We start from the raw sequence: 23,898 nt of genomic DNA on the forward strand, positions 1-23,898 counted from the left end.
ACTATACCTGGCATGTTTATGGAATGTACAAATCAAGGCACTAACGAAAAGATGGATCTGAGTGGAACAGCATAAGGTGGGCCAGGATTTGAAAGACTTAGAATGCGTTAGGATGGATGACTCTGAGGACAGGACTGGTTCCTGGTCTGAGGGCAAGAACCTGAGCATCCTCAGGAAGCCACATTGCCAGCCTGACTCCTGAAGGAATTTACTGACCTGCTTAGAAACATTCCCGTAATTCACTCTGATCCAGCCTCAGGCTAAGCTGAAAATTTATGGATGAATTTAAAGAGAAAAATAAAGATGATGGATGTTAGAAATTACTCTATGATACAAACGTTCTCCTTAAAATTAAACCTGAAATTAAAATTTAACCAGAATATAGGCCACCAGCCTTCCTTGTGGAGACTATACCAAGCATGAGCAAGCAATGCTGGCACTGCTGTCTGAATGGAGGCCCACACATAAGTGGTCACATTAAAGCAATGGCTTGGAAACATCGTGACAATTCTTCTGTTCTTCACAACGGCAATGAGATAAAATTAAATTAGCCGAATATCTCTCCACTAAGTAAACAGATCACACATCTTCCACTGAAGGCGGGTGATAATTTTCTAAGATTGCTACAGGTAAGAATGAAAAATTGACTTGATTTTCTCCCTTCTTTTGTTTATAAAAGAATGTATGTACATTATCGAAAATAAGTGAAAGATACTGGAAAACAGAAAAATACCAGCTCTTAAGACCACTACCCAGAAAACTTCAGTTAACATTTTGTTACATTCTTCATCTTTCTTCCGCCCATACACGCATTTTTATGTAGTTGAGGTTACTGCTTATATAGTTATATATTCTGCTTTTTTCCCCACTTAACATTATATTTGAAACATTTTGCCTGCCAATAAAACTTCATATAGCATCATCATAACAACTGCCTTGACGTGCCATAACTTTTGATTTAACCAGTCCCCTCTGTCTGGGCTCTCAAGCTATGAGAATTTCCTTTAGAAAGCTCTGTCAACTCCCCTAACTCACTGTGTCTTCAGGAACTGCAAACCAACTTTTTTAAAACTGGTCAAGCAAAAAGAGAACTAGGAAAGAAAACCTGGTCTACACCCCTACTCTCTATCAGGTGACGCACATATTATTTAAAATAAATGCTTTCGCATTTCTGAAGCTCTAGATGATTCACACTATGGCTCCTCGCTAGGATTGTGGATTTAATACCATCGCTTCAGTTGATGGAACAGCTATATGAATATTAATGCTGGACTGGAGTGTTTAGAGAGACACTTAAACGTAGATTCCTCCCCTTGTGCTGAGCATGAGTAAGTGACATTATCATCTGGTGCATGGCAGTAATGTTCACGCAGCAACTTCAGCAAGTCCCCGGGGCCACGAGGAGCAAAGCATCACAGGAAGTGGGGCCGCCCCCCTCACCCCCTCGTCATAATCCTGGGAAACATCTCTGTCAAGGACTTAGTTTCTCCATCTCTAATATTATGAAGATTTACACAAAGCTGCTGCATTGCTAAAGAAGCCCTTCTCTTTCCATTGTTTAACCACCCTTCTTATCAAGAACAGTTTGAAGGAGGGGTTCGGGAGTGCCCACTGAAATAAATGGCATTTTTGATTGGATCAGGAAGTAACAAAAGAAATGCTGTCCAGACTTCTTTTTGAAAAATAAAATGTTATTCTTTCAAACTGTATCCTAATAATCAGAAAGATATGTGAAACTTGGAATGAAGCTGACTTTCTCAAGATTTACTTTAAAATGAAACGAAAAAAAATCCTGATTTTGAAAGTAGCATAGTGTTCTTTTCAAGAAGACCTGAAAGACAGATGAATATAAAAAAAAGAAAATGAAAATCTCCTGGGGTCTCAAAAACCAAAGTTATCGAATATAACGTGGTGTGGTGAAGACGTGGACTTTTATCTACGAATGTTTCTCCCCACATGGTTGAGATCATACTGCATTAAAACATTGTAATTTACTTACTTTACTTATCACAAGAGTTTCTAATATCATTTAAAATTCCTTGTGAGCATTTGGAATGACTACACTCTCATTTCTTTTAAAATGCTCTGAAATACTCGGTCATTTAGAAAGACATTCCTGTGTTCTCTTTGCACCTGTCACTCCCCCATCCCCCTACCTTTGATTCCTTCCTCTGAATCCTAAATCTCTGTCTTGAGCCCTGACTTTTCCCCCAGTTCCAGACCTGCCTTTCTGAGTAGCTGTTGAGCACTCCCCAAGGAAGCCCCACTGGCCCTTAAATGCAACAAGCCAAAACCAAGTTCATCCCCTTTCTGTCTCTCCTCCTGACTTAGCTTTCTTCTGTCGCCGATGCCTCCATCTCCCCACCCACCTGGATGTCAGAATCACCTCTCTTATCTCCCCACATCCTATTATTGACAGCCTTTCAGGCTCTCCTCCCAGAATGTCTCAGCCACCTGGCCCATCCTGCCAGATTCAGCAAATAAAAACAAGGGACACCCAGTCAAATCTGAATTTCAGATAAATGGGTACATTTTCATATACATATGCCCCATTCAATATTCTGGAAATACTTAAGCTAAAAATTATTCTTTGTTTACATGAAATTCAAATTTAAATGGATGTCCCATGTTTTATTTATTTGTCCCTACTTCTGCCCTGGTTTATTCTGCCCACACCTTTACACCTCTCATTTCTACTATAAGCCGTCGTCTCCTAATGTCTTCCCTGTCTCTATGTCAAATTCATGAATTTTTGCAAATCACATCGCTAATAGTGTCCCACTTTGCTCACCACTTTGGTGGTTGTCCACCGCCTAGTTCCTCGTGCTGACATTTAGAAATGTCTACAGACCAGTCATGACCTGCCTCTCCAGCCCAGGTCCACTGCTGCCCCTCAGGGCTCTCAGCTCCAGCGCCAGTGCAGCTCCATGGTTACGCAACAGCCCCCACACTTGCCATCTGAAACACCCTACCTCATATGGCTAAATCCTAGCTCTATCTTCACGGAGCCACCATCCTGGGCTGGGCCTTATCTCCTTGTATGTAGATGACTAGTAAATTTATCCTACCATTTTGGCAGGTCAGAAACAGTGGAAGACTGGCAATTTCAGGTGGTTTAGGATAACGTAATAAAAGGCCCCCTTCCTCGTGCTTCCCTGCCTTGCTATCCCCCATGTTTATTACCTTACCCCCTCATTCCACACAAAAGAACATCAAGCAGTGACTGCCTAAAGCAATGGTTCTCAAAGTATAGTTAGTCCTCTAACCACATGCAACGGAATCACCCCATGGAAGGGAGGGCATGTTAACAGTGCAGATGCCAAGACTCCATCCTAGAGCCTCAGAATCAGAATCTATAGGGGCGGACCTGGGAATCTGCATTGTGAACAGGCTTTCCAATCGAGTCACTGAAGGACAGTTGATTTACAATGTTGTGTTAATTTCTTACGCTCACTGACGTTGAGAACCACTGGCCCACATGGAAAGCCTTCTCAGTCCACACTACTCACACTGGACCTTGAACGTGCCACGTGTATGCCTACCTCTAACGACTCTAGAGGCTCACAATGGTCTTTCTAAGTCCAGCTCAACTTCCACCTCCTCCACGAACGTTTCCCTGTTTACCCTAGGACGTCTATAGAAAGAGGTACCTACGTACTTACTGTCACTAATCATGCATTTGTCTCCCCAAATGGGATAGAACATTCATCTAAGATAAGGATTTTCTCGACACTCCACTCAATCCCAAACAGACTAAAACCAAGTTATGCTGTGATTGCTAAAGAAATAGATGCTACATTAATGACTAACCAAGGTCAATGGACCCAAAGAAGCTATCTGAGCAAAGACGAGAGTGCCTTCCAAATTAGGAACTAAAAGAAGCGGGTGTTCTATTAAAGAAAGAGAGAAAGAGAGAAAGGAAGGAAGGAAGGAAGGAAGGAAGGAAGGGAAAGAAAGAAAGGAAAGAAAGGAAAGAAAGAAAGAAAAAAGAAAGAAAGAAAGAAAGAGAGAAAGAGAGAAAGAATTTCACCTGTGAACAAGCATTTACAGCTTCACATGTATTTTTAAGGAGAATGTACATGTAAATTCTAGTTCAATAATGACAGACCTGCAAGTAGAAAGGTAACTCAGACTATCTGTGCTGCATGGGTCACGGCCTGTCCATCAGCCTTCCCCTTGGCCAGACTCTGGCCCATCCGTAAGCTGAGAAGCGTTTCCTCTAGTCAAGAGCCATGGCTAGATCTGTTCCAAAAAGACATGGCAAACTCAGCAAAATGAACCTATCACCTTCCTCCCCTCTCCCTCTCCTCCCCTCCTCCCTCCTCCTCCTCCAACTCTAATGCCGTTCCGGTCGCTGCTGGAAACTATTCCCTCTCCTTGACTCCCAGGTCCTGGAGGTTCTCCCGTCTTGGTATCTCTGGCTCTTCCTCCCCATCTTCCTTCCACCACCTTACTCAGGCCCTTGTGATTCCTCACCTGAGCCTCCATGCCTCTGTCTTTGTGGAGCCCAAATCTTCATGTCACCCCCGTGTTTAAAACTCTCTCTGGGCCCCTCATCCCCCCAGGATAGAGCCTAGACCCTTATTCTGGACCAGGGGACCCTTCACGGCCCAGTCTCTGCCTGCCCCTCAATTCAATTCAATTCAATTCATTTCAATTCACTGCAATTCAGTTCAGCAAACAGCCCTGCTGCCTTCCATGTGCGGGGCCATGCCAGAGACGTGAAACCCAAGGATCTCAGCTCACAAAGCCAGGTGAGTAAATGTGCAATTGATGCAGTGAAACGGACTTAGCAGAACCACAGGCCTTGGAGGCCTAACCAGTTAGTGATAACTCCTCCAGGGAGTTAGTGCAGAACCAGGGCTATGGTTAACTCTCCAGGTCTGGGTACAGGGTTCTTTCTACTACTCAGCGTAGCCTGGCAACAGAGGCTTCTGCTTTGCCCAATACAATGAAACAGAACAAAACATGAAGAAAAGACACAAGGTAGTCATTGATTAAAATATAAATTAAGTATTAAAAAGCAAAGCCCGCAGAAGTTACTACAGGGACACGAAGTCAAAGTGAAACAAGAGCATTTAAACAGTGCGCTTACAAGATGGAAGCACAGAGAGATGGATTATGCTCAAGCTCAGCCCTGACGAAAGTTCGTCACTCACTGATATTGGTCAAGCAGCACGGAACTGAGATAACAACCTGCTCGCAGATGCCCGGAGGACCACTTGGGCAGGGGCAAAATGGGTACCTGTACCTGTTTATTCTGAGATCTATGAGAAATTAGGATAAAATTACTTTTAAAAATCTAGTGAATAAAACACAGAGGCTAAAGGATTGAATTTATTTCAAAGAGTCAAGAAACTAAATTTAAGAAGCCATGAAGTGATTTCTAAGAAAATTCCAAGAGGAGATTGGGAGAGTGTCATCTCAAAAATCAGAGCCCATCAGAGGGAAAGGAGATCACAAGAGGTTATCGAGTACATTCTCTGTCCCTGACCTCTGGGGACAGCATGGCTTTCAACCCGGGAGAGATGTTGTCTACATTTGCGTGACCATGTCTTTAAACTGCAGGCTGAGAGCAGGTCAAGAAAGCAATTTAAAGTGGGTCATGACAATCAACTTCTTTTTAACTGAAAGAGAATAGAATTTAGCAGAAAACATGAGGTTGCATTTCATGTAGCAGGAGTAAGTTCTGAGTTTTCTGCAAAACTATGTGCGCGAACATGTGTTCAGCAGTTCACAGTATAACACACATTGAGTTGCAGTCAAGAAGGTTTGAAAACCACTCTTCTAGAAAAACTTCTATTAGAGAGGGTTTTATTTCTAACATACACTAAACACAGTCAGTTATGAGTACTGACCCTCTGCCTCATTCTTGGGAGTCGGTGCTAAAATTAAACAGAGAATGATGGTGAAATATTAGAACTGAAAGGAGGAAACAAATTTGCAGAATGTAAATGAGTGAACGGGTAACAAGAGGCTAGAGATCAAAGGAACGAGATGCATGGGCTCTGGGTGTTTCCAAAAGCCTCCTGCTTCATGATGACTAAGGACCCCCTGGCTGGTCTCCTCGGAACACTAGGTATACAGTAGCTGCTCAACAGTTACTTGTCCAATCACTTTCTCCTGGAAGCACCTGTATTCTCTCTAAGGTAACAGTTACCAAGCAGTGTGACTCTGCCTTTTTAATGTCAGTCTCCTCCACTTGCAGAAGCTCCTTGAAGGCGGGGCTAGTGTTTGGCCCACTGCTGCACCTTCACCTGTATGACCGTGCCTCAGTAAACTCTGGTTGGACTAAACTGAAAGGCATCAAAGGGCAATAAAGATCTAGCTCTAATACCTATTTGATACTTGAACCCCATTCACAAGGACAAACTGGTTTCAGTTTATGGAGCAAAGGATATTCTCATTTAAAATTCTCTTTTCACCTCTCATCCCCACAAGATAAAGTCCAGACCCTTGTTCTGGATCATGGGGCCCTTCCCAGCCCAGTCTATGCCTGCCATTCAATTCAGTTCAGTTCAGTTCAGTTCAATTCAATTCAATTCAGCAAACGGCCCCTGAGAAAAATAATAATAACAACAAAACTCTGAACTTTGCTCCAGGAAGCAAATAGCTTGGACTCTCTTATGCCTCTTGGCCCAGAGATCAGGTTCACTCAATGAACTTGTCCTTTTCCAGGACAAGAGCCTCCTGAAATATCAGAGGTTCTCTAGGACATCAAGCCTGGACCTACTTTTTGGACCCAGTTTGGCTCCTGGGGACACACGCTTTTTCTAGTCTGGACGGCCTGAGGGCAACAACCACCTTGAAGGTGAAACTGCTGGGCTGTTCAGCAGCCCCACCTGTGTTGCTAATAGGAGCCGGCAGGATGCCCCGGAGGGCCCGAGGCACAGGGCTGGATTGGGAGTAGCAGTCAGCTGACGCTCTGGGAATCAACAGTGAACCAAGCTTTAGTTGCTTCCCCACAAGAAGCCGAGGCTGAGGGGAAAAGAGACAGGGCTGGGAAGTAATCATTTGCCTTCCCCACCCTCTGCAGCTCTTCCTACCTCCACGCCTAGGTGTCCAAACCCAACCCCTAGTAGTGCAGCTGTTTAGAAGGGGTCGAGAGGGAAGCCCTGAGCATGGGTGTGTAAGGAGGGTGGGCTGGTCCGAGGCTCTAGGCTTTGGAAAGGCAGACAGGGAGCTATCAGTGAAGGGAATGGATGAAAGATGCCATACACCAAAAGTCAACTCAAATTCAAAGGGGAACCCACTAATCTCCTTCTCAGCGAGGCAAATGCCCAGATAGCTGTTACCAAAGGAAAGCCCTCTGTCAGGGACACGGATTAGCATTGAAGGTAGAGATAAACGTCCTTTCCCTGCAGAGATACTATAGCACTGGCTCCACCCTTCACGTGTGCTGCTCCTTATACACAGCCGAATCTCCTGTCTCTGTGGATGAGGAAGGCAACAACAGAATAACCCTGTCTGCAGAGTTCAGTGGATACTAGGAATCTGAAACTTATTTCAACAGTTTCAGGTTCCACCCCCCACTGAATCTCTATCCCAGTCTCCCTCCTACCATCTGCCAGCCCAAGCTGAAGGAATATAAATCATCCTTGGGTTAACCTGAGTAGCATATAATCAAGAGAAGTTGGCTTAGGGCCGGAGGAGAGAAAAGGGTTGCAGATCATATACTCCCAAGTTGAGCAGAAACAAAGTTGAGGCTTTTTTTTTGGACACTATTTATACCTATCTCAATACTTAGTTTGAATCTCAATCCTAACTTCAGTCTAACAATCTCTCCCTGCCTCAGTTTCCTAAGAAAACACATGCAAAAGATTAAAATATATACATATGCCCACAATGTCTAGCAGTGTCTGGCAACTGAATGCACCAGCAAACTACATCAGTCCTCACTGGGACTGCACTACTGCAAAATGGATCAGAGCAGAGGGACTCCAGGATCCTGGTTCCACGGACCTCACTGGCTTTGAGGCCTTGGAAAGGTCCCTACCTCTCTGGGCTTTCATTGTCTCCTCTACAAAATGGGAATAATAAAACCACTTCATAGGGTTACTGTAAAGATGAACTGAGAACCTGTATGTAAAATGCCCAGTGCAGGCATGATCATAAATGATGGGCATTGTCACACTGGCTTCTCCAGCAGAGAGGTAAACATGCCCCCCATAAAGAGCTGTTCTCAGGTGATCACATGACTCTGTCAAAGGCCACTGATGCTCGAACATCAAATTCCATCACGTTCCAGAATGTTCCCCTATGCCCCTGCTCCTCCTGCCATATTCCCTGTTCCAGTGTATGGTCCACTGGCTTCCCAAGTTTCCAGCTGAGAGATCTTGCATCCCTCCTTGACTTCCCTCTCCCTCCACAGCAAATCCATCAACAGGTTCTGTTCATTTTACTTCTCGACTATGTCAACTCCATTTGCTTCTCTCCATCTGCTTGCTGCAAATATGAGTTCAGGGCACCACCAACTTGCCCCTAGATAACATGTCTCCAGCCTTATCTCCCTGCTCTGCCTCCCACCTTCAATCCACTCCCCAAGCTGCACCTACAGTCATCTTTCTAAGGTGCAAATCTGACCGTGCCTCTCCTGTGTTTTAAACCCTCATGGGCGCCTCAAAATAAAACCCAAGCCCCTAAACATGGCTGCCAGAGCCTGCCATAATCTGTCCAGCGCTCAGCCCGCGTCCTGGCCTCATCCCTCACTGTGTGCCTCCTTGTTCTATGTGTTCTAGCCACACCGAGAACTTACAGGAGTACAGCTAAATCACGCTCTCTCCCTGCAGTGATTTCACACACGCCTTCCCCTCTGCTGAGAATACTCCTTTGTCCCTTCTCTTCACCATGCTAACTCATGCTCAATTTTTAGATTTTAACTCGAGTGTCATTTCTTCCAGGAAGCCTTCCCCAAGACTTGAATACTGGCTTCAGTGCCCCTTCCACTATGGAGAAATGTCTGTTTAATTGTTCACCTCCCCCAAAAGAGCCTCTTGAGCACAAAACCCATTTTGTTCTTGAAAAATCCCACGCGCTTCAAACAGTGCCTGGCACAAAACAGGCACTCAGATGTTCGCTGGACAGACGTATGGGTGCTAACCATTGGGCTTTTCCAGCAGGAGCCATTTCCAGTTGAAGGCAGTAGTTAAGCCAACCCCAGGCACCGGAAGGTTTCCACCCAGCAAAGACAACACCTACCTAGAATGGCCACCACCTCGTCATCCTGGATCACCTCCAGAGAGCCGGAGACCACAAAGCAGAGGCTGTCGACGCTCTCCCCTGCATGGTAGATGAGGTCCCCTGGGGCGCAGTGAACCGTCTGGAACTCCATGGCCAGGGCCCGCAGGCAGCCGTCGCTGGCCAGCCGGAAGGCCGGGTGCTCCTTGAAGACCTTGCGGTTCAGGTGCACGCAGATGTCAGCTCTCATGTCCTTGGGGCAGATCTGCAGGACCTGACAGAGCGTGGGAAGAAAAGGGTCAGGATCCTCGCTGTGGCCTCCAGCTCGCTGCTCCCTCAGCTTCCCAGGGGCAGCAGCAACACCCACTAGACTAGACTGCACTCTTCAAGGCCCTAGTGGCCAAGACAGCCACAGTCCCTGTCCTCGTGGAGCCTACCTTCTCAAAGGAGAGACAGGCAGGGGCCCCCCAAATCTATGCTAAATGCTTGGGACGGGGCCTGGGAATACATGGGACACTTTAAATAGGAGATCTGGGAAGGCCTCTCTGAGGAGGTGACAATTAAGCTGACATCTGCGTCATGTGTCAGAGGGAGTCATATGAAAGGACATTCCAGGAGAAGAGCCGAGGCTGTGAGGGGACCTGAGAAATAGCCAGTGCAAATGAGGGGGAAGGTGGGCGTAGGCGGCGAGGTTTCGGGAGAACGCCAAGCCTGAGCACATGGAGAGGCTTCTACATTATAAGCAAGACCTTGATTTTGATTCTGAGTGTGATGGGAACACATTGGAGGACTTTAAGTAAGGGAGTGACAGGAGATCCTCTATGTTTTAAGAGGATCCTTGCAGCTACAGAGGGGAGTTAGGGGGCCCTGACTGCAGGTTGGCAGCACTGGAGCCAAGGAGTCGAGTTGGGTCACTCCTGCCAGCATCCAGGTGAGCGGTGAGGGGACTTGGACCGGGATGCTGGCAGTGAGAAGTGAACAAATTGTGAATATATTCTGAAGATGGAGCTGATATGGTCTGCTGATGGACTGAAGGTGGGTGTGATTTGAAGAGCAACATTAAGTACTATTAAGTACATTAAGTACTATTTGCTGAGCCCTTACTATGTGCCAGACATTGCTAAGCACTTTGGAGTCATCCATTCATTTCATATTTAGCTATTGTGGCATAAAATTCACACTGTGTGACAAGACAAGAAAAACTGAAACATAAAAAATAAAAAATTCCTCGCGCCCTTCGACCTTCTCTCTCCCCACCGTGCACTGTGCATCTGCGTGATGCGCCGACCAGACCTCCCCCATCGGCAGCAGCACTTGCTCAGCCATCAAGAGCAGCATTCTCCCAGCATCAGCAAGACAGCTCCTTAAAAGCTAACATTCCTTCTTGGTCTTGAGAGGGGTCACATGCCCCACCAGCATGACACTCAGATCTGGATTACATAAACTGCCAGCAATACATCATTGGAGGCATAGCCCTCTGCCTCAAAAAACATATATAACTGTGCCTTAACTTCTAACAGGCAGAAGAGTTCTCAAAACTTCTGAGATGCTCTTCCTGGATTATAAATCCTCAAATTTAGCTTGAATAAAATTCTCCATTTCTTCCTTAGATCGACTGATTAAGTTTTCATCAACACTATTGAACACCTTAGGGTGTTCCCGTAGGGCGGGAATCATTCCAGGCCGTGAGGATGCAGCAGTGAACAAAATAGGCAAAAACCCCTGCCCTTGTGTGACTTACTATCTAGGGGGTGGAGATAAATGAAAACCAAAATAAGTAAAATTTAGCAGTAAGTGTTAAGGACAGTAAAGAAGGAAAGGAGAAGGGAAGTCAGGAGGGTAGTGATTTTACATTTTCAAGTGTCACCTGCCTCAGCTAAAGGAATCCTCACACAAACCCATGATAGAAGTACTCTCATGGTACCATTTTACAGATGAGGAAACTGAGACACAGGGAAGATCAGTAATTTGCCCGCAGTTGCACAGCCAGGAAACGGCAGAGCTGGGCTCTCCAACTGGGTAGTCTAACTCCACAGCCTCGTTTAGACACAACCCACCTCTTATGTTATACGGCTGCTTAGAACAAACAGCTGGTAATTTGACTCTCAGCATGTAGAAACTCAAGGAGAAATGGGAAATGTATGAGGCCATGCAGGTCTCATCTTCCAAAGAAATAAAAATTTCTCAGCCTTTTCTAGGGAGAGAGATATTTCTCTGAACTAAATCTTTGCAAGAAACCATCCATAGCACCGTACATAGCAAGCACAAGGTAACACAACAGGACACCTTCAACGGGGCTAGTAATCCTTTCTCCCATCCTAGACTGTGAACAAAGCTGGGGACACAATGAAGACATTGCCTTGGGGTGCTGGTTACTCCCCACCCCTGCTTCTCTGCCTCAGTGCAGGCTATTTGCCTCTGGATCCTGTGCTCATCTCTGAATCCAGAAGTCCCTTAGCCTCCTTCAACACCCAGCTCAAATCTTGCCTTGCCCAGGGCAGCTCTGTTCCTATCCCACCTCTCTGCATGCTCTGCTCTGCATGGAGCCTGGCAGCAGAAAGAGGAAGTCACAGAGTTGAAATCCCAATTCCTTCCTCTCCAAGTGACAGCTGCTCTACACCTCAGTTTCTCCTGTAAAATGCACGCTGCTAACATTCGTTTATGAGGCTTAAATGAAATTACATCTACCAGTTTACATCCTTGGGACCACGCCTGGCCCCAGGAAGGGACTCAATAAACGCAGGTCCCTCCCTCTGTACGCCTCTGCACCCTGGCTCTGGGGCTGCAGGATGCCAAGGGCATGAACGTGTTCCCTGGAGCAGAGGAAAGCTCAGACTGTCAATGCTTGGGCAGAGCACTCACTAAGTACTTCCCTCCTTAAGGCTCATGAAAACAAGACTCCTGGAGAAATGCAGATTTAATCTGAATGCTCTCCTCTCCAAGCAGAACACCAGGAAGTGGGGAACACGTGCTTGTCATGTCAAAGCTGTGCCTAGTGGTTTGAAACCAAGAGTTGTTCTCCAGGTGAGTTCACCTGTAAATAGTTGGTTTCCCTCGGGCTGGACTTTGCTGACAGAGGCTGCTGGTGAGAGGCCTCGGCATGGAGACAATGTTTTATTCATGGGCACTGTTCCTGGAGCCACTGGAAAGCACATGCGAGGAGGAGACAGGACCCAGAGTGGAGAAATTAACAGACTCTCATGGCCATCAGCATCTCCATCATTCTTCTGTTGGGCCCACACTGAGCGGGGTGGTGGGCTCCTGAACTCATCTCTCCCACAGCCTTCCCTTCTGCACAGTTTGAGGAGGGACCATCCTTGCTGGCCTCTGAGGCCTCGAAGGCCTCATGGAGCCTCCCAGGGTGGCGTTGGTGGTGTCCCCATGGTTGAGAGAACAGGCTTTAGGGTCAGAGATCTGGATTCAATTTCTGGCTTCAAAATGTACTAGTTGTACATGAAGCTCTATGTAGCGTCTTTCCCCAAGTCTTCATTTTCTAACTCGAATACAGAATTCTTCGAAGGATTCCGTGAGCTCCTGTGTGAAAGTCCAGGTCTGATGCCCAGCACTTGAAAGTGCTCAGTGCACGTGAGCCCTCATTTCTGACGTTGCAGAGCAGAGCAGCAGGTCAGCCCGAGGGATGTTTGAAGTCCAGAAAATCAGGGCTGAAAGGGCCTTAGAGGTCAGCCTTAGTCCTCAAAGTCACCTAGTTTCCATGTACTACAGACAATGAAACTGAGGCTCAGAGAAGCCAATGGTGAGCTCACAGGTATCAGTGAATCACTAGTAACGCTGTAGCTGCCCAGTGCTACCTCCCCTCTACCTCACACACGCACCCCAGGCTCCCCTGGTCCCCACTGACCGTTCTGTCCTGGGTGGGGAGGGACATGGGACCTTGGGACTGGCTCTCTCCCCAGCAGCTGCCTGACAAGGAAACCCCAAGGAGGAGTGGCCACCCCCGGCCAGGGTGGGCTCCGCAGTGAGTTGCCACATATTCTCTCTTCCATCTGGATCAGAGCCTGGGATAAATGCCAAAGCCCTCTCACACGTGAGGCAGCAGGGAAAGGAAAGGAGGACCAGCGCTGACATGGGCGCTGTCTCCCTTGGGCAGCTGCCCAGCCCAGCCCTGCAGTGAGGGTGGGGAAGGGCTTCCTTCCCGACAACCGGATTTACAAAGGCATCCCGACTCCTGGAAAAAGGGGCCCCAGGGCTTAGAGATCAAAGTTCCTTTCTGCTCCATCAGCTGCCAGGCACCCACAGAACCTACGGGGGCCTTGGTGAGAGAGCAGAGCAGAAACAACAGACGCCTTGGTTGGCAAAGCCTGGGACTAAGTCCCATCCAACCAACACCCTGCCCATCTGAGAAATGAGGGCGACTCCATCTGGACTCTCCCTTCTTCCCTCCAGTACATGTTTTTATCTTTTAAATTTAAAAAATTTTTATTTTTAAATAGCTTTATGTTTTATTTATTATTGCATTATTTAATTATTTTATTTTGGTTGGGGGAGGTAACTAGGTTTACTTATTCTTAGAGGAGGTACTGGGGACTGAATCCAGGACCTCGTGCACGCTAAGCAAGCACCCTACCACTTGAGCTATACCCTCCCCCCGGCAGTACATGTTTTAAATTAAAAAAAAAAAAGTAGTAGGAGGAGCACAAGATTTGAAGTCAGACAAAACTGGATTCAGGACCTACTGTGTAGTACCAGGGAACAGTATTCAATTCCTTGTAATAAGCTCTAATGGAAAAGAATCTGAAAATATATGCATGTATACATGTAGGTACATGTATAACTGAATCACTTTGCTGTACACCTGAAACTAACACTGTAAATCAACTACACTTCAATAAAAAGTAAAATTAAAAAACAAAACTGGGTCAAATCCCAGCTTTGCCATTCTGAACTCTGTGACCAAGGGCAATAAATAAAATTAATTGAGCTGCTGTGTCCTTATCCCTTCAGTAGAAACAGGAACAGATCCCTCCTAGGGTTGTTGCGAAGCCTAAGTGAGGCATGGATGCAGGGCCAGGTGCGTGCAGAAGTGCAGTAAATATCTGCTCTTAATGCACCTTCAAGACATGGTAGCTGATGCTATGGTGTCATTACGTTATTGCTGCGATTGTGGCAGATACTCAACAACATCGAAGCATCATTCATTCTAAGTTGGGATCATTAGTGAAATTTTCCCACTTACAATGTTAACTGACTCTTCTCATGGAGAAGGATCAGGAGCATGGAGAGCTGAGCCCAAAGCCAGGTGAATTTCACTCTGAAGGTGCATAAGGTATTTTTCAATAGCGATATGGTTCTGTTCACCTTATTCTAACAATGAAAGGAACTGGTATCCCCTAAGTACTTATGGAATGGTGATTAAAGGGGGAAGTGCTGTTTAAAAGGACATAAAAGGACTCTAGAAGCAGAGAAAAACTAACCTAACATGTTTGCTTGTAGAATATATTACAAAGGAGATTAATTCATCAATGATTAACAGAAAACTCACTCTATCTTTTCTCTGCTCTTTCCAGTACCATCGAATTTTCCTCCCTTTATTGAAATGCATCCAGAATAATGCAAGTCTTGGAGAATGACAGGGATTTATTGCCATTTCCCTTTTACAGGTGGGAAAACTGATGCCTAGAGAAGAGCCTAAGGGATGCTCTGGTCAAGTCAGATGCTCACTAAGGCACAGCCCTTGATGGGTATCTCCCAGGTTGTCTAACAAATAGGACACTTGTTAAAAATGCAGATTTCCAATCCCTACCCCAATCTATTTCTCCCCAAAAAGTTCTGATTCCAAAGATCTGAAATGGTAGCTGGAAATCTCTTGAGTTTTTCTTCCCATTTAAGTATAGTTGATTTACAATATTGTGTTAATTTTAGGTGTACAGCTTCAGATTTTTTTCCATTATAGGTTATTATAAGATACTGGATATAGCTCCCTGTGCTGTACAGTAAATCCCTGTTGTTTCATCTATTTAATATACAATGGTGTGTATCTGTTAATCCCATTTTCCTAATATATCCCTCTCCCTCCCCTTTCCCCTTTGGTAACTATAAGTTTGTTTTCCAAGTCTGTGAGTCCATTTCTGTTTTGTAAATAAATTGACTGGTATAATTTTTTTTGATTCCACATATAAGTGTTATAATATTTGTCTTTGTCTGACTTACCTCACTTAGTGTGATAACCTGTAGGTCCATGCATGTTGCTGCAGATGGCAACATTTCATCCTTTTTTATGGCTGAGTAATATTCCATTGTATATGTGTGCGTGAGTGTGTTTGCACATCTTCTTTACCCAGTCATCTGCCAATGGACATTTAGGTTGCTTGCATGTCTTGGCTACTGTAAATAGTGCTGAAATGAACATTGGGTGCATGTATCTTTTTGAACTGGAGTTTTCTCCAGATATATGCCAGGAGTGGGAATGCTGGAGCGTATGTAACTTTATTCTTAGTTTTTTAAGGGACCTCCATACTCTCCTTCATAGTGGCTGCACCAATTTACATTCCTACCAACAGTGTAGGAGGTTTCCTTTTTCTCCCCACACTCTCCAGCACTTATTATTTGTAGAATTTTTGATGATGGCCATTCTGACTGGTGTGACTTGCTACCTCACTGTAATTTTAATTTGCATTTCTCTAATACTTAGTGATATTGAACATATTCTCATGTGCCTGTTGGCTATCTGTGTGTCTTCATTGGAGAAATGTCTATTTAAGTCTTCTGCCCATGTTTTGATTTTTTTTTTTAATATTAAGTTGTACGAATTATCTGTATATTTTAAAAATTAAAACTTCATTGGTCACATCATTTTCAAATATTTTCTCCCATTCTGTAGGTTGTCTTTTCATTTTGTTTATGGTTTCCTTTGCTGTGCAAAAGCTTCTACATTTGAGGAATAGACTTACCATATGACCCAATAATCCTGCTCCTGGGCATATATCCAGAAGGAACCCTACTTCAAAAAGACACCTGCTCCCCAGTGTTCATAGCAGCAGTATTTACAATAGCCAAGACATGGAAACAGTCTAAATGTCCATCGACAGATGACTGGATAAAGAAGATGTGGTATATTTATACAATGGAATACTACTCAGCCATAAAAACCGACAACATAACGCCATTTGCAGCAACATGGATGTTCCTGGAGAATGTCATTCTAAGTGAAGTCAGTCAGAAAGAGAAAGAAAAATACCCTATGAGATCACTCATATGTGGAATCTAAAAAAAAAAGCCAAAAACATTAATACAAAACAGAAACAGACTCATAGACATAGAATACAAACTTGTGGTTGCCAAGGGGGCAGGGGGTAGGAAGGGACAGACTGGGATTTCAAAATGTAGAATAGATAGACAAGATTATACTGTATAGCACAGGGAAATACATACAAAATCTTGTGGTAGCTCACAGTGAAAAAAAATGTGACAATGAATGTATGTATGTTCATGTATAACTGAAAAATTCTACACTGGAATTTGACACAACATTGTAAAATGACTATAACTCAATAAAAAATGTTAAAAAAAAAAAAGCTTCTACATTTGATTAGGACCAATTTGTTTAGTTTTGCTTTCATTTCTTTTGCCTTGGGAGACTGTTACAAGAAAATATTACTATGATTTATGTCAGAGAATGTGTTGCCTATATCCTCTTCCAGGAGTTTTATGGTGTCATGTCTTATATTTAAGTCTTTAAGCCATTTTAAGTTTAGTTTTTGTGTATAATGTGAGGGAGTGTTCTAACTTCATTGGTTTACATGCAGCTGTCCAGCTTTCCCAACACCACTTGCTGAAGAGACTGTCTTTTCTCCATTTATATTCCTGCCTCCTTTGTCAAAGTTTAATTGACTGTAGGTGTATGGGTTTATTTCTGGACTCTCTATTCTGTTCCATTGATGTATATGTCCATTTTTGTGCCAATACCACACTATTTTGATTACTATAGTTTTGAGGATTGTCTTAAGTCTGGGAGCATTATGCTGGGAATGTGTTTTTAATGACCACATCATGGGACTCTTACCAGGGCCAAGACTACAGTAAGGCAATGACTTTGGACACAAAATTTAAGGGATGTTAAAAACTCAGCAATCAAGATCAAAATATTGTACAGTTTAATGCAATATTTTGAAAAATCAAAATTCATGTAAAAAATCTATGATGAACAAAATATCAAAAGTTTGACTATGGAGAGGACCAGCAACTATGCTGTACCATCTTGGAGCTTGAGGTGAAAGAAGAATCAGGAACAATGATCACCTCACCCTGGGTGGCCCTGATTCTTATCACACCAGCTTGGGAAATTCTGCCCTGGGCAATTAGACTTCTAGTCTCTGTTCTCCAGGAGACACACCCTGCCTTTCCAATCTCTTAAATAATGGCTCTTAATTGCAGGTCCTTGAGAAAGGCTGATCTGGAAGCAGTCAAAACCTCTGGAGGCAGGGCCTGGGAATCCAAAACTACACCCAGGTGAACTCTGATGCACAGCCAGGTGTGAGATGCACTGCGCCCGAGGTAAGCCTCAGGTCTCCCTGGGAAAGCCGAGAGACAGTGGTTTACCTGAGCTCATCGCCTCCTTACCTTCTCTGTGTCGATGCCTCTGGACATGGACCAGGTGGACACGATGTAATCCATGACTCGCTCGCTCAGTCCCTTGGGCACCTGGTAGAGCTTCAGGAAGTCCCGAACGCTGTTGAGCATCTCATGGTACCTGTTGGTGTTGGCGTACATCTGTTGGAAAATGGTCGTCACATTCCCGAAGATGGTGGCATAGAGAAGTGCTAGAGGCAGGAGGGGAGGAAAAACACATGAGTGGTCCCTGAGCCAGGGCCCGAGAACGCCCAGCTTGCCAGAGCCGGCCAATGGCCAGCGCTGCCGGTCCCAGGGCAGACGGTCCTCACTTTCTCAGGAGAACCTCACCCCAGGAGCCTCTGGGAGTGGACCCAAAGAAAGAGTCTCCAAATACCAGACCACTAGGAAAAACCCGTGGGAGGCAGGGCCAGGGTAGAGGGAGCTGGCAATACTGGGGCCAAAATGAGGAGACAGACAGTACTGGGGATGGGGACAGGACAATCAGACTGCTTCACTGAATACTTCTTGTCACTAGAAGTGTGACCCATGCCTAAAGCCACCAGTCAAATGTGTTCTTATGTGCTCTGTATCAGCCCAAATCTGACCCTATCAGCAAGTGATCTTCTTAAAGCCCTGCTCTGTGCCAAGCACTACACTACCCGCCGGGGACAGAATGGTAAATGAGACACTCGGTCCTGGTTCTCATACAGCCAACAACATAGTGAAAGGACAGATCTTAAAAATGTGATCTCAAATAAGTAATAGCAAGTCTGCCGAGAGCACTGAAGGTTGTTTGTTTTATCTTTGCTTTGCACTTATTGTTAAGGTGCATGTTAACACAATAACCCACTTCACTGTGATGTGGCTCCTGGGGAAAAAAGCATGGCTTTGATATGAGGAAGATAAAATCAGGTCTCCTCTGAGATGTAACAGGCACGTACCATGAGCTGCTACTACTCCGTTACATTAGTGTTGTGAAGGAGGACCATTACATCATCACAAAACCCCACATTCTACATGTAACTCCCATTTGCCCCTGAATGCTAAGCTCAACGGCTACCTCTTCCAGGAAGCCTCCCCGGTACTCCTCCCCTCCATCTGTCCCCAGGAGGGTGTCCATGACTCCCTAGGCATACAGATCTTCCTCAAGAAGAGCGACATCCTAAAGAGACAGGAAGAGGGCAGGGCTCAGCCATTCAAGAAATGCTACAGCAATTAACATCAAAATGGTGAAAGATTCAACCCCCAGTAGGCCTTGAGGCTCAAGATGGTGGGAGATTTGACTTCTAGCAGATCTTGAGCCTCATTATACCCTCATTGTAATATATTAACATGGTGTATAATATGTCCACAGGCACCATGGCAGTCCCAAGGCTAGCCACGAAAGGTCAAAGAGTGGGAAATGGCCAACTTCCTGGGAATCCCAGCCCCTTCCCCTTAGACTGGTCCTTCCACTTATTAGCATATGAAGCCACCAAGCCCATAAAAACCAGCAACATGGCGCCTCGTGTCTGGCCCTCTCTCTCCCTCTTCAGAGACGGCCCGCATACTGTCCATGGGATGTGTACCCACGTTTAATCTGAGCGCACAACCCCGACACCTTGTGGCCTTTCTCTTGCCTTTCAATGTATCTCTCTGAATAAATCTACCTTCACTCAACTGTGGCTCGCTCTTGAATTCTTTCCTGCGCGAAGCCAAGGACCCACACTTGGTGGGGCACGTCCCAGGGGCTCAGCCAAAGCCTGGGACATGGCCCTCCTCATGTCCCATATCCGTTTTTCCTGCATCACCGTTAAGCCCATCCTAAGGTGGAAATATCATAAGTCAAAAATGCATTTAATACACCTAACCCACCAAGCATCATAGCTTAGCCTAGCTACCTTAAATGCGCTCAGAATACTTACATTAGCCAACAGTTGGGCAAAGTCATGTAATACAAAGCCTATTTTATAATGAAGTGTTGAGTATCCTACCTAACTTATTGAGTACTGGACTAAAAGTGAAAAAGAGAATGGCTGTTAACTCTAGCTATCGTGCGGCTGACTAGGATCTGAGGCTCACCTCTGCTGCCCAGCACCATGAGAGAGTATCACACTGCATATTAATCACTCAGGAAAAGATCAAAATTCAAAACTCGAAGTACAGTTTCTGCCAAAGGCATATCGTTCTTCCACCACTGTAAAGTCGAAAAATCCTAAGTCAGGGACTATCTGTATTTCTGTAGAGCTCATGTTTTTTTGCAACCATTTTGCAATCTGAAGCTTTCTTCTTTGCCTGGACTCTTACAGGGTGTGCTTAAAGGCTGGACTCGGCTCTTCCTCGCCACTGTAACCCTGGGAGCTAACGATTTACCAGTACCCAATAGATACTTGTAGTATTAGTGAATTTCACACATTTTTGCTATGGCCCATTTAAAAAATGCATCATTATCAATATACAATAAACTGTACCTGTTAAAGCATACAATTTGTTAAGTTTTGACATATGTATAGGTCAATTACCACAAGTTAGTAAACATATCCATCACCCCTAAAAGTTTTGTCATATGCCTTTATAATCCCTACCTCCCTATCCTTCCATCCCCAAGCAACTGCTATTTTCTGTCTCCATAGATTAGCATGCATTTTCAAAAATCTTACATAGATGGAATCATAGAGTATATACCTTTTAAAATATCTTTTTAAAGATAAAATTCATACACCATAAAATGCATCCATTTAAAGTGTACAATTTAATGACTTCCAGCACACTTACAGAGTTGTGCAACCATTATCAGCACAATCTAAGTTTAGAATATTTCCATGCCCCACAAAAGAAACCCTGTACTATCAGTCATGCCCCTTTACCCCATAATCCCTTAGGCAACTGCCAATCTACTTTCTGTCCCTATTGATTTGCCTATTCCGGACAACCAATTTTACATAAATTAAACAACATGGTATGTGGCCTTCAGTGACGAGCCTCCTTCATTTAGCATAAGGTTTTCAAGGTTCATCCATGTTGTAGCATGTATCAGTACTCCATTCGGCTTTACTGTTGACTAATATCCCATTGTATGGATAGTCCATATTTCACTCCTCCATTCATCAGTTCATGGGCATTTGAGTCACTTTGATGAATACTGCTGCTATGAACATTCGTGTGCAAGTATTTGTATGGACTTGTTTTCAGTTCTCGGAGTGAAATTACTGTATCACATGGTAACTATGGTCAACATTTTGAAGAACTGCCTAACTCTTTTCCAAAGTAGCTGCACCATTTTACATTCCCACCAGCGGTGAATGAGGGTTCCAAATGTCTCCACATCCTATCAACACTCGCTACTACCTGTCTTCTTGATTATCACCATCCTAGTAAGTGAGAACTGCTATCTTACGTAGCTCTGACTTGCGTTTCTCACGTGACTGATGATGTTGAACATCTTTTCACGTGCTTGATGACCATCTGAATGCCTTCTTTGGAGAAATTTCCACTCAAATCCTTTGCCCATTTTTCAATTGGGTCTGTCTTTTTATTATTGAGTTACAAGAGTGCTTTATATATTTTGGATATGAACCCTTTATCAGATATATGATTTGCAATGACTTTCTCACATCTTGTGGGTTATTTTTTCACTTCCTTTTAAAAAAACTTCTTAATGTTGAAGTATAGTTGATTTACAATGTTATGTTAATTTCTGGTGTACAGCATAGTGATTCAGTTATACATATATATATATTCTTTTTCATTACAGGTTATTACAAGCTATTGAATATAGTTCTCTGTGCTACACACACTTTCTTTATAGTACGGTTTGCAGCATTACAGTTTTTAGTTTTGATGTAGTCTAATTATTTCTATTTTTCTTTTGTTTCCTTTTTTGACTGGCTTATTTCATTCCATGTAATTATTTTGAGATTCATCCATATTGTTACATGTATAATAGTTTGTTATTTTAAGAAAAAGTTTTATTTTATAATACTTATAAATTCACAGAAAGCTGTAAAGATAATGCACAGAGATTCCATGTGTGTACCCTTCACCCAGATTTCTGACTGGTTACATCTTATATAAATGAAACACAGTATCAACACCAGAAGATTTACATTGCTATAAAGTGTACATATAACTCTGTGTAACACATTTTATCTCATGTGTAGATTCATGTACTGAGTACCACATTCAAAACACAGAACTGTCCCATCACCACAGTGATCTCCCTTATGCTACACTTTTACACTCACACTCCCTCCAGCAATCACTAATCTCTTCTCCTTTTTTTATAATTATGTCATTTCAAGAACATTATAAAAATAGGATCATATAGCATATGATCTTTGGAGACTGGCTTTTCCCACTTAGCAAAATGCCCCTGAGATCCATCCACAGTGTCGTGTGTATCAACAGTTCACTCCTTTACATTGATGAATATAACACATTGTCTGGATATACCCCAGTCATTCCTTCCCAATAATCTTACTCAGGTTTAGCTGACAGACTAAAAGAGGGAGAAGATAAGAAAGGAACAGATCCAGGAGAAAGGGAAGGAAATCTTCGGTTTAATCTGTCCAGCAGCACTGGACGCGGCTGCCTGAAAAACTGAAGGCACTGGATGAGAATTGTAAATCAGGATGGAAAAGAGGGCTGCTAGCTCTGGAAAGGTACCAGGAATGGTGCCAATCTGAACAAAAAGAGCCAGATGAAAAGCAGAAGTCATCAAGCCTGAATAACGTAGACACCCTCTCTTCTAGGCTCATAAATAATCTCACACAGGATGGGGTCGAAGCCCCTCCTCCTCCAGCCCAGTAACGCCACCGAATGTGTTCAGGACCAGCCTCCAGGGCCTGGGAAACTGCCTTGCTCTCAGTGAGTCTGACCCTCATCCAACAAGCCTGCATGGCAGTCCTGCTTCAGCTGTGTTTTCTGGTCCACAGTGAGCCAGAGGTCCTGCATGAAGAGCAGAGGTGCCTTCCTCAGAATGGCTGCCAAAGATTAATTTAATCTTGAGCTTAAAAAATAGTTACACCAAATCAATACAGTAAGAATAGCTCTCTTGTCCGTGATCTGAGAGCCTGGCGCAGGTCTGAGACACCGGTGTGCTGGTCAGTTAAGGTGGTGATGCCACATCCATCAACAGCCCAGGGCTGCTCCCACCCCAGAGCAGGGCTGCTCTGCTTCTAAGGCATTCTAGAAGGTCAAGGGCCCACAGGAGGGCCTCATTCAATTATTACTACAATTGTAAAGTATTATGATTGTTAAAATGCATAATTCTTTCAATGTGTCTTCTCTAATTTTATGTGAAGTAGGGTTATATGTTTTTTATGTATATTTTTATTGATATCTACATATGAGACATTATGGCCTTAAAGACTCAAAATCTAACTAGAAGGGAAGACATAAAGTCCAGCTACCACTTGAACAGATAATCGGGTGAGATGCGGGGTGGGAGAGATGGAGGTTGTAGCTACACTGTCTTGACTGAACCCACAGTGCAAGGATGCCCTGGACGGCTCTCAGTGTGGACTTGCTGGGTCCTTGCAAACGGGGAAGGACTAAGAAGGCCTTTCCCACCCCCAAGCAAAATGCTGATTTGGATTAAGAGGAGGTTTCCTTCTTCATTTGAGGAGTTGAATACTGTATCATACCAAGAGCTCTGGGGCCCTCCCAGAAAAAAATAAGATAGTAATAATCTGGCCCTTAATTAGAAATTACTGTATGGAATTTAGGGGGAAGGGTGGCAAAAGTCTTTGTTTCTCTTCAGAAAATTTAGTGTTTCTTTTTGTATACACTATACATACACATAGTTTAAAGAATTAACTGGCCAAGAAAATTATTAAAATCCTTAGTCCCCTAGGCCTTCTTCCTTTTCACCCAATTTCCTGTTCTGCAATTGGCTGACTGCACTGCTGTCAATCTCCATGTGTGAGTGTAATGTTCAAATCACTATGTCCTGATACCTCAGTTTCAGGCATCATCCATGGATCTCTGAGATTTTAGCATCCTCCCACTCCCCCATCCTTTACTTCCAATCTCACACTCACAAAACTCCACGCCTTTTCCCACTGCCCCATCTTCCCCATATATTTGTGTCATCACTTTGGTTAGATAAGTCTCTGTTTATATTATTACAACTAGATGAATGCTATTCACAGCTAAGTCATGTAGTATATTGTG

The 23,898-nt window shown here is 44.2% G+C and overlaps 1 protein-coding gene across 1 annotated transcript in view; it reads right to left on the minus strand.

Annotated features, from left to right (window-relative positions):
• Positions 1–23,898, minus strand: part of KCNH1 (potassium voltage-gated channel subfamily H member 1) — a 337,422-nt gene that overhangs the window by 88,245 nt on the left and 225,279 nt on the right. Inside the window, 2 exon segments of the mRNA XM_032466400.1 lie at positions 9,199–9,451; positions 17,755–17,954. Coding sequence (XP_032322291.1) covers positions 9,199–9,451; positions 17,755–17,954 — 453 coding nt within the window.

The sequence above is a fragment of the Camelus ferus genome, chromosome 23 (genome assembly GCF_009834535.1).
Source record: "Camelus ferus isolate YT-003-E chromosome 23, BCGSAC_Cfer_1.0, whole genome shotgun sequence".
NCBI lineage: Eukaryota > Metazoa > Chordata > Mammalia > Artiodactyla > Camelidae > Camelus > Camelus ferus.